This window comes from Hyperolius riggenbachi, chromosome 1 (assembly GCF_040937935.1).
Source record: "Hyperolius riggenbachi isolate aHypRig1 chromosome 1, aHypRig1.pri, whole genome shotgun sequence".
Taxonomy (NCBI): domain Eukaryota; kingdom Metazoa; phylum Chordata; class Amphibia; order Anura; family Hyperoliidae; genus Hyperolius; species Hyperolius riggenbachi.
The window spans coordinates 148,663,893-148,678,300 of record NC_090646.1 but is presented as its reverse complement, the minus strand read 5'-3'; the positions used below and the strand labels follow the sequence as shown (position 1 = coordinate 148,678,300).

General features: G+C 44.9%; 1 protein-coding gene across 2 annotated transcripts in view; it reads left to right on the top strand.

Annotated features, from left to right (window-relative positions):
- The window catches only part of TRAPPC11 (trafficking protein particle complex subunit 11), a 91,777-nt gene extending 81,585 nt beyond the window's left edge, over positions 1-10,192 (top strand). For both annotated transcript variants that reach the window (XM_068278731.1, XM_068278732.1), the window contains one exon: positions 9,840-10,192. In XM_068278731.1, the coding sequence (XP_068134832.1) occupies positions 9,840-9,884 (45 nt within the window). In that variant the 3' untranslated portion in view covers positions 9,885-10,192. The remainder of the gene's footprint in view (positions 1-9,839) is intronic.
- Positions 10,193-14,408: the final 4,216 nt, after the last annotated feature.

The window sequence follows — 14,408 nt, the reverse complement described above, 5'->3', positions numbered from 1 at the left end:
CTATTTCATGCCACCCGGCTGGAAATAAATTCTGGGGAGAACACTGTGGTCCATTTTCAAACTGCATATATTTGCATAAGAATTTGCATAAACTCAGAACAATTAGCATATCTTTGATCATCCCTGGTCAGCACCCTGGTGCTGACATCACACCGTGGGAGGGGTTTCACCACAATATCAGCCATACAGAGCCCCCTGGTGATCAGTTTGAGAAAATGAATAGATTTCTCACGGGAAATGGGGTATCTGCTACTGACTGGGATGAAGTTCAATCCTTGGTTATGGTTTCTCTTTAAATTATGTTCGTTACAAACATCTGCTCGCAATCTATTGCACAATATAGGCTAAAATTGATTGAAACTAGCAGACAGGATGATTCTCAGAAGTAGGGATGATCAGTAAGATGCAAATTGTTCTGAAATTATGCAAAATTTTATGCAAATGTAAGCTTAAATTGATTTTTTCATTTTCAAGCTGCATATATTTGCATACGAATTTGCATGCATTTGCATCAACTTGGAATAATTTGCATATATGTGATCATCCCTACTCAGGAGCAGCAGTAGATCAACAACCCAAAGCGTTGTCCTATTTCCTGCTGAAATCTATTGAAAATGTATGTGCTGTGTGTTCTAGGAATCTATCCCTCGACAGACCCGATTCCAGACAGAGAGGGATGGATCATTTTTGCAACATCAGGTGGCAATCTGTGTGTGTATGGCCACCAGGGCCGGATTTATACTTTTTGCCGCCCAAGGCCTGCTGTGACTGGCTGCCCCTGACACCCCCCCCCCCCCCCCCCTTCCTTCAGATCAACCAAGCCCTGATCACCCCAATCTGGATGTTCATAATGAACTTCCAGCACAACAGCACTATTTAAATCAGTTAGTGAAATGTTTTATAATAATTTCATGAAAGTGTGCTCCACTTCAAAATGGTGCTGCTGAGGCATCCGATTAGTTTATAAGAGTGTACACAAAATTTAGTTGGATATGGGGGGCAGTCTGCAACGGATCTGTTGCGATAAACACAATGAAAAATCTAACTTGCATGATAAACCTGGACAGTGGATGCGTTTTCTACAGAAGTCTGTGGTGGAAACGTATCTGCTCCAGACTCCCACTGAACCACAGTGCACTATCTGAGTGGACATTACACTGTCCGCTTCAGTTAGCAGTTAGTGATCAGGTCTGAAGTGAATCTTGTATGGCCAATTGTTTTATGCACAGCTCTCTCCCACCCACCGCTTGGACGTAATGTACAGATCCCAGCCCAGCGATGTCATCCAAGGACCCAATCCCTGACAGTCAATATCCATTACAATGTAATGGGGCGTCATGAGACCTTGTGCAGGAAAAGTTAAAAAAGTATACTTAACCACTTGAGGACCCACCCTTTACCCCCCCCCCCCCCCTTAAGGACCAGCGCTGTTATTTGTGATCTGTGCTGGGTGGGCTCTACAGCCCCCAGCACAGATCAGGGTGCATCCAGAGCGATCAGATCGCCCCCCTTTTTCCCTCACTATGGGGATGATGTGCTGGGGGGGTCTGATCGCTCCTGCCTGCCGGTGTTGCGGGGGGGGGGGGGGGGGCACCTCAAAGCCCCCCTCCGCGGCGACATTCACCCCCCTCCCTCTCCTACCTGTCCCCCCGGTGATCGGGGCTGCACAGGACGCTATCCGTCCTGTGCAGCCTGTGACAGGACGTTCCTGTCACATGGCGGCGATCCCCGGCCGCTGATTGGCCGGGGATCGCCGATCTGCCTTACGGCGCTGCTGCGCAGCAGCGCCGTACAATGTAAACAAAGCGGATTATTTCCGCTTGTGTTTACATTTAGCCTGCGAGCCGCCATCGGCGGCCCGCAGGCTATTCACGGAGCCCCCCGCCGTGAATTGACAGGAAGCAGCCGCTCGCGCGAGCGGCTGCTTCCTGATTAATCAGCCTGCAGCTGGCGACGCAATACTGCGTCGCTGGTCCTGCAGCTGCCACTTTGCCGACGCGCGGTATGAGTGCGCGGTCGGCAAGTGGTTAAGGTAGCCATACATCTAGAGATGATGGGCAGATTCAACCAAAAGACAAATCTCTCTCTAATTGAATCTGAAAAGAGAGAGATCTGTCAGCTGCCCATACACTGCAGGCCAATTCCCGATCAATGTCAGCATGAAATCTTTCGGGAATCAGCCTTGTGACGCTGCAGCCTACCACCGCGCCACCTGACGATATCCTCCTAATGATGTCCCCCGTGCCCAGTGCAAGATATACATTACCTTTCCACCACCTCCGATAGTCTCTGCAGGCTCCGGGCGCACTCTGCTCATCATACACGCATGCAAAGTGGTTACCTAGTAAAATGGCCGTGTGTATGACATCTAAAGTCATGCGCGCGCCCCTTACTAGGAAACCACATGGGGAGTGCGTGTATGGTGAGTGGAGTGCGCCCGGAGCTTAAGGAGACTATCAATGGTGGCGGTGGAAAGGTAATGTATTACATGCACGGGGCACCAGGGGGAACATTTATCATTGGGGCATAGCACCGGGGGTTTTGTTGCGCTCTTGCAGTATGTGCGAACCATTATGCGACCAATTTCGGGTCCGAAATTAGTCGCTTTGTCAGTCGGGCATGCACTTGGCGGCATCAATTTTTATCTGATTCGATTATAATGGAATCGGATGGTCTGTCGCCCACCAAGTCGCCTGATATATGGTCACCTTTAGAGATTTGGAGAGAAGGACACTTAGCTGTAAGTTTAATGGCAAGTCTGGAAACCCCACACACTCTAACACAAAATATAGAGCAGTAAGCCAGATGTGTAATAAGGGATCTGTAACTCTGCAGAATTCTTACCAGGAACTGGCTAGGAGATGATTTGCTTCATTGCTTGCTTCTCCAGCACAGTGAGGGATTTGAGAGTCTGGGATGCAAGTTTATGATGCTTATCTCTCCCCTCTGATCTTTCCCCTCTAGTCCATGGAAGGCTCATCTTCACCTCTCCCCCTCCCAGCTCAAACTCGTCTCCCTCCAACTTCTCGCTTGCTCTGAATACTTTCCTGGCTGGCCTGTTCTCATAGCAGTGCTGTATCTCTGCTGTCTGCTGCTTCTCATGCAGACCCATCCGCTCTGTTTTCACTTCACTGCACAAGTAAAACTTCCGTGCACACTGCACACAGGAGCAGCCATGTGGACCTCCTTCAGCTGCATGACGTAATTGGGCTATTGTCCGTTACTGATCCCCGCACTTCTCCTGGTCTGTAGCCGCCCACTGCACACAGACACACAGCACAGCAGGGGCAGAGTGAGGTGGCTGCAGATCAGAGCATATGATTCATTGTGCTGTGTGACTGTAGATGGAGCAGCCTGGGGCGACTTGTGCTGCTGCTTAGGAAACTCTCCGGCCACACCCGCCCCTTGCTTGGCTCCACCCTAGTCACGTGCCTCGGAGGCCTTCCCACAAATCCGGCCCTGATGGCCACCTTTACTGTACTTTGCATATCAATTTGTGCTTTGAAATTGTTATTATTGTTAGGGAGATTTAGTGGGATGTGATCATCTTCTGTAAATTTACTGATTTCTTAAAGGACCACTAACCCAAAGAATTGTAATATTTAAAACTCATGAAAACACACAAATAAAAAGTACCGTATATACTTGAGTATAAGCCGAATTTTTGGGCCCAAAAAAGTGGCCTTAAAAGTAGGGGTCTCAGCCTATACTCGAGTCACTAACCATAAATGTAAAATCTCCCCCCAAGCGCACCCCCACCATAGGCACAGCAGAGCTGCGCGGCAACGGTTTTGTCCCCACCCGCCCTTCTTGAAACCCGAAATAGCAGTCTTCTCCCCACCATACATGTTATGGATGTATGCCCTTGAGTGCATGCCATTCAAACTCACTGATCTGCTCTGTCAGATCCTCTAATTTCCGAGCTCCGGGTCGGGGGGAGGGCCTTCACATATGCAGAGCAATGAGTGCTTCTACCAGTCTGCGCAGTGCTGCACTCCGTTCCTTAGCCCTTCTCATTGCTATGACGCGCCTCAATAGGGGGATCACGTCAGAGATGTGACGGGACTGACAGGCTAAGGAATGGAGTGCATCGCAGAATCACTCACCGCTCTGCATATGCGAAGGCCCACCCCCCGACCACAGTGCTGCGGTGACCTGGAATGCGGCTCTGTCAGTGTGAATGGCATGCATGGCTGTCATTATACAAAGTGCGCTCCCTGGATTAAAGTTGGGATAGGTGTTACATAGTTACATAGTTATTTTGGTTGAAAAAAGACATACGTCCATCGAGTTCAACCAGAAAACAAAGTACAACACCAGCTTACTCTCTCACATATCCCTGTTGATCCAGAGGATGGTGAAAAAAACCCTTACAAGGCATGGTCCAATTAGCCCCAAGGGGAAAAAAATTCCTTCCCGACTCCAGATGGCAATCAGATAACATCCCTGGATCAACATCATTAGGCATTACCTAGTAATTGTAGCCATGGATGTCTTTCAACGCAAGGAAAGCATCTAAGCCCCCTTTAAATGCAGGTATAGAGTTTGCCATAACGACTTCCTGTGGCAATGCATTCCACATCTTAATCACTCTTACTGTAAAGAACCCTTTCCTAAATAAATGGTTAAAACGTTTTTCCTCCATGCGCAGATCATGTCCTCTAGTCCTCTGAGAAGGCCTAGGGACAAAGAACTCATCCGCCAAGCTTTTATATTGCCCTCTGATGTATTTATACATGTTTTTATTAGATCCCCTCTAAGACATCTTTTCTCTAGACTAAATAAACCCAGTTTATATAACCCTTCTTGGTAAGTGAGACCTTCCATCCCACGTATCAATTTTGTTGCTCGTCTCTGCACCTGCTCTAAAACTGCAATATCTTTTTTGTAATGTGGTGCCCAGAACTGAATTCCATATTCCAGATGAGGCCTTACTAGAGAGTTAAACAGGGGCAATATTATGCTAGCATCTAGAGTTTTTATTTCTCTTTTAATGCATCCCAGAATTTTGTTAGCTTTAGCTGCAGCGGCTTGGCATTGAGTATGATTATTTAACTTGTTGTCAATGAGTACTCCTAAGTCCTTCTCCAAGTTTGATGTCCCCAACTGTATCCCATTTATTTTGTATGGTGCTAGACCATTGGTACGACTAAAATGCATGACTTTACATTTTTCAACATTGAATTTCATCTGCCATGTATGTCCCCAAATAGCCATCTTATCCAGATCCTGTTGCAATATGACACTATCTTCCTGAGAGTTGATGATACTGCCCAATTTTGTATTCTCTACAAAAATAGCAACATTGCTCACTACTGCATCTACTAGGTCAATAATAAATAAATTGAGGAGCATTGGACTCAGTACTGACCCCTGTGGGACCCCACTGCTAACAGTCTCCCATTTTGAGTATGATCCATTGACCACAACTCTTTGTTTTCTGTCCATTAGCCAGATCCCTATCCATGCACACAGACTCTTCCCCAGTCCTTGCATCCTCAACTTTTGCACCAGACTTTTGTGTTGAACAGTGTCGAAGGCCTTTGCAAAGTCTAAGTATATCACATCTACAGCATTCCCAATATCCACATTAGCGTTCACTACCTCATAAAAGCTGAGCATGTTAGTCAAACAGGACCTGTCTTTAGTAAACCCATGTTGATGCTGAGAAATAAGATTATTTTCTACTATGAAGTCATGTATAGTATCTCTTAGTAACCCCTCCAATAGTTTGCATACAACTGATGTTAAGCTTACTGGTCTATAATTTCTTGGATCTGATTTTTTGCCCTTTTTAAATAATGGGAAAACGTGGGCTGTACGCCAATCCACTGGGACTGCCCTTTTTAAATAATGGGAAAACGTGGGCTGTACGCCAATCCACTGGGACTGCCAGTTGAAAGAGAGTCACAAAAGATAAGATAAAGGGGTTTATCTATAACTGAAATTATATTGAAATATATAAAATATATATAAATATATACATAACGTTTTAAAACTGAAAATAATTCCCTTAGGACCCGAGGTTGCATGCCATCCGGGCCAGGTGCCTTGTCTATTTTTAATTTATTTAGTCTTGCCTTCACTTCTTCCTGCGTTAAGTATTTAATATTACAGTTAGAGGATTGAGACTCTTCTGCATCTGTAATTTGCAACAGTGCTGTTTCCTTTATGAAGACAGAAGCAAAGAAAGCATTTAATAACTCTGCCTTACCTTGGTCATCCACCGTTGAGTTCCCACCCTCATCCTTTAGGAGTCCTATACAGTCAACCTTTCTTTTTTTAGAGTTGATGTACTTGTAAAACTTTTTTGGGTTAGATTTGATATCCCTAGCGATTTGATTTTCAGCTTCGATCTTTGCCAGCCTAATTTCTTTTTTTACAATTTTTATTGTACTCCTTATAATTGCTTAACCTCCCTGGCGGTAAGCCCGAGCTGAGCTCGGGCTATGCCACGCAGGAGGATTTCTCAGGGTCTGCTGGGGCGATTTGCCCCATTCAAAGTGCTGTGCGCGCAGCCAGCACTTTGCTAGCCGCGCGCACAGCTCGAACGCCGCCGCTCTGCGGCGATCGCCCGCACGCAGCGGCAGAAGAGGGGCCCCCCGCCAGAGCCCTGCGCTGCCCGGATCAATGAGTTCCGGGCAGCGCTATGGGCTGGATCGAGTGCGCATGACGTCAGGACGTCGGCTGACGTCCATGACGTCATGCCGATCGTCGCCATGGCGACAGGAGAAGCCAAACAGGGGAACGCGTTATATACGCGCTCCCCTGTTTGCTATTGATGCCGGCGACGATTGCACTAGAGGGCCACATGCGCCCTCTAGTGGTGTTTCATGTAGCTACCACTCTGGTAGCTTTACATTAAACAAAAAAAAAAGGATTTTTGGCCATTTTGAAAAATAAATTAACCGCCAGGGAGGTTAATGCAGCCTCGGTCCCCTCCTGTTTTAGGACCTTATAGGCATTCTTTTTACTCTTCATTTTATCTCTAACCTTTCTATTCATTCATAGAGGCCTTTTTTTATTCCTAGATATTTTGTTTCCATATAGGATATACATACTACAATATTGATTGAGGATAAGTTGAAAAGCTTGCTATTTCCCTTCAGTGTCCTCCCCTTGTAGTACATTATCCCAGTTCACCAAACTTAGTGCCTGCCTAAGTTGATTGAACTTTGCTTTTGTAAAATTCATAGTTTTAGTGGTCCCGCTGCCCCGTGGCCTATCAGTCACCAGATCAAACGTTAACATGTTGTGATCACTATTTCCCAAATGTTCTTGAACCTGCACATTTGATACATTATCTGGTCTATTAGAAATGATCAGATCCAGTAACGCATTCCTCCTAGTTGGTTCCGTTACCATTTGAGTCAAGTAATTGTCCTGTAGTGCTGCCAGAAATCTGCTGCTTTTACCAGAATGGGTAGCCTCAATACTCCAGTCAATGCGTAAATCACCCCCCCCCCCCCTTAATAACATTCAAACACTTATGCAAATCAACATGTTTCGCTTATAAATACATTAAGCTTCAGTCATGTGCTCAGAAGTGCATTGTGAAATAACAACAGGTACAGCCCAAATCAGAGCCAGACTGGCCTGACTTGGGCTATACCTTTTCCTGACAAAGCTTAATGTATTTATAAGTGAAACATGTTGATTTGTATAAGTGTTTGAATGTTATTAAGGTGAGGGGGGTGATTTACAACCATCCCAACTTTAATCCAGGGAGCGCACTGGCGTCTGGGAGGTGTATTGACCCTCTTGCAAGTGGTGATGTTACAACCTGGAAAACTTTGACTGGCAGATCACAGCCATTACATAGGCCTCTTTTCCACGAACTGTTGATAGGCAGTGAAATGCCTCTCACTCTCACAACTGCTCACTGCTGCCTGGAAACTGCTTGTTGCTGTCTAGTAACTGCTTGTTGCTGTCTAGTAACTGCTTACTGCTACCTGGTAAGTGCTTGCTGAGCACACAGCTCAACAGTCCGTGGAAAGGAAGCCCTAGTTGGGTTTTTGCGGTTGAAGTGATTAACCTCATATACTGCATATTTATCTGTGTTGGGAGGGTGTCTTGTGCAGGTGGAGTGGGCCATGAATGAACTCACCAGGGCATACGATCCACTCTGTATATGACAAAATGCATCGATACAATACCTACCCTACAGATATTTGTATATGATATAGTACTTCCTCCCCCTTATATGTTTGTGGTGATGGTAGAATAGCCCTGATTTTTTAGATATTGAATTAAAAGTTACGTTTTAGGTAATACATTACCGTTTCTTTAAGAGATAATAGGGTCTTTGGGGATTGCATAGTCCCAGTGTTTGCCTGTTTATTACCCCATCTTGCCTTATTTCTTGGGGTTTGTGTGCGAATATTATAGACAGAGGATCAACATCATATGTGACCAGATAGCAATTCCAAAATGATGATATGTCAGCACGATATCACTGTAACTAAAATGGGTAACTGTAATGATCTGCTCAGCTGCCTGTGCAGGCAGGCAGCCTTTTGACCACTGTTCAGGTCTGCATTTTGCAGGTCTCTGGAGAAAAGACCTTTTGTCAGTATTGCAGCTTGCTGCTGAGGAATTTGCATATGTTTGTCATGCAGATTGCCTAGCCACATCCCTTGTGGGCTTGCTCAATAAATACTATGTGATACCACAGTAAGTTGCTGGTCATAAGGAGTCATCCTGTGAAACACTCTGGAGAGTGTCAGCCTTGCTCATTGTTTGAATATCAGCTTAGAGTAATTCCTAGGACTGCACTCGGCAGGTTCCCTAGTGCAGTTAGGATTGCTTATCTGTTTTGTTTGTCTGTTGCGATTGTCCTGTCCCAGCGGTGGTCGACAGGAAATCGTTCTGTGTGTCTGGGTGCTAACCAGAACAGCGGTTGTTACTGGTAGCCCCTTCTGATCTTTCTTCCTGGATCGCACTAGTATCTTGCGCTAGCGCTGTGGATCCTGCTGTTCTGTCTGCCTGGATCGCACTCGCCTAGCGCTAGTGCTGTGGATCCGTCTGATCTCCATCTCTCTGTCTCCCTGGATCACACTGGCATCTTTTCGCTAGTGCTGTGGATCCTATCTCCCGCCTGTTCCTGTTTTCGTGTGTCTGTCTTGTCTGCTACGAACGCTTGCTGGAGGCTCGGTGAGGTAACCGTTAAGCAAGCGCTCGTGTCCTCTGTTTCATGTTTGTCTGTCGGTGGTTAGTTAGGCGTGTTTGTTTCTATTGTGCTTATCACGTGGAGACTGCGCATAAACGCGTGCACTGTTGCGAATGAGTGCGGTGTTCGCGTTTAGCTAGCGTTTGTTATTTTCCGTATGTCCTCATTGTATGATTTGCTGTGCCTTTGCTACTCTCGTGCTCTGTCTTGCTGTAGCCTTGTGTCACGTCTGGCGATCGCACCTCTCGCGATCGCGTTCCTGCTTCATTTCTGCTGTGGTGCGTGCACCGTCGCGGGTTGGCGACTAGTTTGGTGCACACACTTACAATCTGTCTCTGTGCTCATTCTCAATCGCCTCTCTTGCGATTGCGTTTCTTCCCTTCGTACAATTCCTGTCTGGCGTGTGTGGTAGGGCAGAGGAGCTGTTCCTCTGCACTCCACAGCTCCACCTGCTGACAGGAATCTCCCTCTACAGGTGCATTGCACCTTCTGCTGGGTTTCCGCAAATTATACGTTTGTGGAGGATTTCCGCAGTATCAGCGCACGTCTTGTGCGCTGATCACGGAGAGAATTCCACAATCGTTACAGTAACACCAGTAGCATATTTGCCCAACATGATCATCAAGATTATGGTCTTATTGTCTTATGCAACCCCTGTTGTGTGTTTCAGCCACAAGGACGTCACGTGGACGAGGACTCCATAGAAGCTGCATAATGAAGAGAACCATCTGCTTTACTCCAGCCCAGACCATTAAGTGAAAGAAAGGAAGAAAATGATGTTTTGCTCTATACATTACTGTACAGTACAAACTTAATTTTGCATTGTAACTAGATTTCAGGCAAACACTTTTCCAGTCTCACCCCTCCCCCCAGCACATGTGATAATGATACCAGGAAATACTGCCATGTATACCTGTGGCGTGCAGCTCCAATATGGAGGACTTGTTCATTATTTTCATACATACCATTTACCCAGAGTGTCTGAATAGATACATTTAAATAAAGATGAGAATGTGTACAGAATTTTTTTTTTATCTCTAAGTAGTAATTTTGGACTACAAAACACTAGCATGGTGGTGAAGATGGTGATTCTTGTGGTAGCAGGCAACAGGTTACTTGTGTTGGAGTCTTAATGCCGAAAGTTAAAGGACAACTGAAGTGAGAAAAATATGGAGGCTGCCATATTTGTTTCCTTTTAAACAATGCCAGTTGCCTGGCAGCCCTGCTGATCTATTTGGCTGCAGTAGTGTTTGAATGACACCAGAAACCTTGTCTAGAATATAGGAAATATCACTGATAAGCATTGGGGGGGGGGTACCATCTATTTTTCGTGTACTACGATAGACCCTGAACAAGCATGCATCTTGTATAATGTCAGAAACCCCTTATCTGCTGCATACTTGTTCAGGGTCTATGGTACTTAAACCCCCCCCATGACTATCATTGATATTTCCTAAATTACCAACAAGGTAACAACAAAACAGGCTGTCGCTTCCATGCCCGAAGATGTAACTCTTTCAGGCAGCAGAATAAAACAAGTAAAACAGCCTGGTTATTAATATTTAGCAGTGTACATACGCATGTTTATCTCATCATGTCACGTATAGCCTCAGGTACACTTTAAAGCTCAACTCTAAATGTTTTGATAGGAAAAGGTTATAAACTGTGTTACTATTAGGGAAACTTCCCTTTGCTTCCTGTCCTGGTGATTCGAGGGTCTCTAATGCAGCTCAGATTTTAATCTATGGTGTCTCCAGGAAAGAAAGAATAAAAATGTCTGATGTTTTACCACTTCCCAATACTGATGAGCAAAATATTCTGCTGAAGCCAGCTTGCTCTTCAGCAGAGCTTCTGATCTAGCTTTGGTAAAGCAGCACCAATTATGTTGTAATTCTGCACGGATCTCAACCGCAATACTTCACTAGCGGCAGCTACTATGTCAATTAAATATGTTAATTGACATAGTAGCGCCCGCTAGTAGGCTAGTGAAGTATCACAGTCGCAATACTTCACAGGACTGCCTGCATTTAAAGTTACACACGTTGCTATATAAGTAACACGCGTAACTAAGGAAGACACACTCCTTACTTAGCAACAAGCGCTGCTTTGTACGGCTTGCATATCGGCCGCTCCCTCATTTAAACAAGCGTTCATTCAGATTAAGCAGTGCAGCTTAATGAATCCAGGCCCTAGTCTGTTAAAAATATAACTAAGCTGGCCATGCACTGAATGGTGCAATGCTGCAGTTATCTATGGGCAGTGTGTGGAAGGATTTGATCACATACATCCCTCTCTGATCAGATTGTGATCTCAGAGGTAACCGTCTTTTGGCCACATTAACCAGTGTATGGCCAGCTTTAGGCCTCTTTCAAGTGTGTTTCAACCTCGCATCTGAGTACAGCAACCGCCATGCCCATGGAACTCCATGGGGGGAGAGGCCTATCCACTGCCCGTGCCGAATGCTAGCAAATGCCCAGCCAGTGAATGGGAACAGATGACAGGCAGTGAATTCCCTGCCCCTGGAAGAGTGGCCTTGCACTGTTTGATGGCTTTTACATGAAAATCTTCACTGACCTAGGAAGGGAGTTACATTTATATAATTAAAGCTTCTAGCTGCTTGCTAATTGAGCAGATGCTGGTTGATTATATGCCAACGTCTGGATTTAATAGGATGAGTTATTTTCTCCTGGATTACAGGAAAATGTTAGATTTTTTGTTATTGCTAAAGTCAACCTAACTTTTAAAAGAACCGTTTTGTTTACGTTTGTGTGCAAGAGAGTTGCTCCACTTCCTACGAAGAAAAGATGTATGAGAAATCTCCAGTGACAACTTCTGATAGAAAAGAAAACATAAATATCAAATGGGAGCAGCTAGCTATAAGGTAAACTTACATGTTTTAAACAGCGGGGAGAGGTGCCAATACTTCCCAAAGCAAGCTGTATCCCAATGACTACCAGCATAGGTGTGCAGAGCCTAATTATAGGCAGGGTACACCTCTTGCATTCAGAACAGATGCACCAAATTAACATTTAGTTTATATGTACTATTTGTATTTTTGTAGGTTTCCTCCAGGCACTCTGATTTCATGAAAATAAACCTGGTGTAAAGTTAGATTGGCATCAGGTGGCCTAATTGCTTCAGGTCATTTGCAGGTTTCTTGACCATTTTATGTTAACCACATTGCCATAGCTCTGTATATATTTCATTGTACTCCCATTTGTAGGTACAAATCATTGTTGTGGTACAGTACCGAAATACAAACTGATCATTTGCTCTGTTTAGTTATCACTGTTGCATAACTGTCTTCATATAAACACAGTAACAGTTTTCATACAAACACCACCCTGAATGAAAGATGTGTGGAAGATTCGTCTACAAACCTTGCCAACTCCCCGCCAGCTATTGGTGTAGTTACAATAGATTTCTGCCCTCAGCTTGATGTCTGAATAAAAGGTTCCTGTCAAGCTTTGTTCTCTGGAGAGTTTAGTCACTGACCAGTTGATCCTCTAACTTAACACTGGTATTTTTGTTACAATAAGGTGTATTTCCATTGCCATAGCCTGCCTGAATGAAGCATCCTGGGCATCAGGAGAGTTGTGAAATTGCTACTTATCTGTTACTACCATACGTTAGTAATGTAATTGGCAGACTTGAGTTGTAGACCATGCATGCTTCCAGCAGGGATCCTCAAACTTCTTACAGCCTCATTTTATGCCTCGATTCCAATGTTCATCATTTATAATGTCCTCATTATATGAGTAGTGCCCCCACTGTAGTATCCACAGTCTTAAATCCATAGTGCACACTAAAATAGTGAAAAAGCCCAAATCCAGACCTTCCCTTATAAGTACCTTCAATGTACTGCTCTGCAATAGGATGCTTCAGTTTGGCCACTAATAATAAGCAGTAGGGACAGTTCGTTCTGAAACTAAATAAAATACAGTAATCGACCAACAGTGTGTACAGAAGTGCTACATCTGAGCTGATTGACAGGTTTATTATTGCATTGCTCAGTACAAAACTCTGAAAAGCTGCGAATTGAATTGCTACAATCCAATCACATTCGAAAGTGTTGATTGGGAGAATTTGCTACTCACTGATTCATATTCTGATTAGGTAGTAGTGATGAGCCAATAATTCTAACAAGTACATCAGCTTTACTAGGTAGAAGGAAAGTTGGGACCTAATTATTAAACAATTAACCAGATCTTCTGCTTAGAGGATAGTATTTGCTAACAAGGCCGAGGCAGAGGGGAGACAGGCTCCAGCCTCGGCGCAGTGTAGGAGGGGCGCACAACTCAGTTATCATTCCCCTATTGTGTTTGAAGCTGAGAGACATAAGAAAATGGGTTACATGGCAGAGACAGCAAGCCAGATAACTACAAATAATGTGTTGGGGGCCCGGGGACGCCTCTTAGTATATTATCAATCAGTGTGTGATGGTTGGGGTGGGAGGGATGGAGAGGCGCACTTTGGGGTTTCAGTTTTGGGTGCTGGAGGACCTGGTCCCGGCTCTGTTTTCTGACTCCAGATTTTGCCATGTACGTAGCTCTAATTGCATTTTGATCCAGTGGCGTAGCTAGAGATCATGTGACCCTTGGAAGTAGGCACTCTTAAGCAATGCCACCTACCCCTACCCTATGGATATGAGTTAATTGGGAAATGTACATTCTCATGCAATCAACACTGCACATAGTTCATGGGCACTGAGACAAAGTCAGAGGCAGGAGAAACACAAGAAAGTTAATGGTGAATACATTAAGTACCACCTGGGGCCCCATATGCTCCAGGGCCCCATAGCAGATGCTATGGCTATTACTATGCCCTGTTTTGATCAGGTTATGTGGGCATCTTCATTAGGTGGACATACATGAAATGGTATTTTCAGGTAAATCACACGCAAATCGGGTGACTGGAGAGGACTAAGGGGTCTTTAGCTGAGCTGAGCAGACAATGGGGTCTGCTGTTCATATGTTGGATTCTCGGCCAAGTTTCATTTAGCATTGGGGCTTTAGGGAGTAAAGATTCTGTCCAATCACAACCAGCCTATGTATGGCTGCTCCTACTCAAACATGCCTGGCTATTGGCTATAGAGACAGCTAAGGAGACAGCTGTGATTTTATCAGTTGTCCATTGATTTGTCTTATTTTTGTTCGAGCAGTTTGTCCAGAGGGAATTTGTCTCTGTCTGCAATGACTGATGATATCACATACAGAGTACAATAATGTGTTGATTGTGC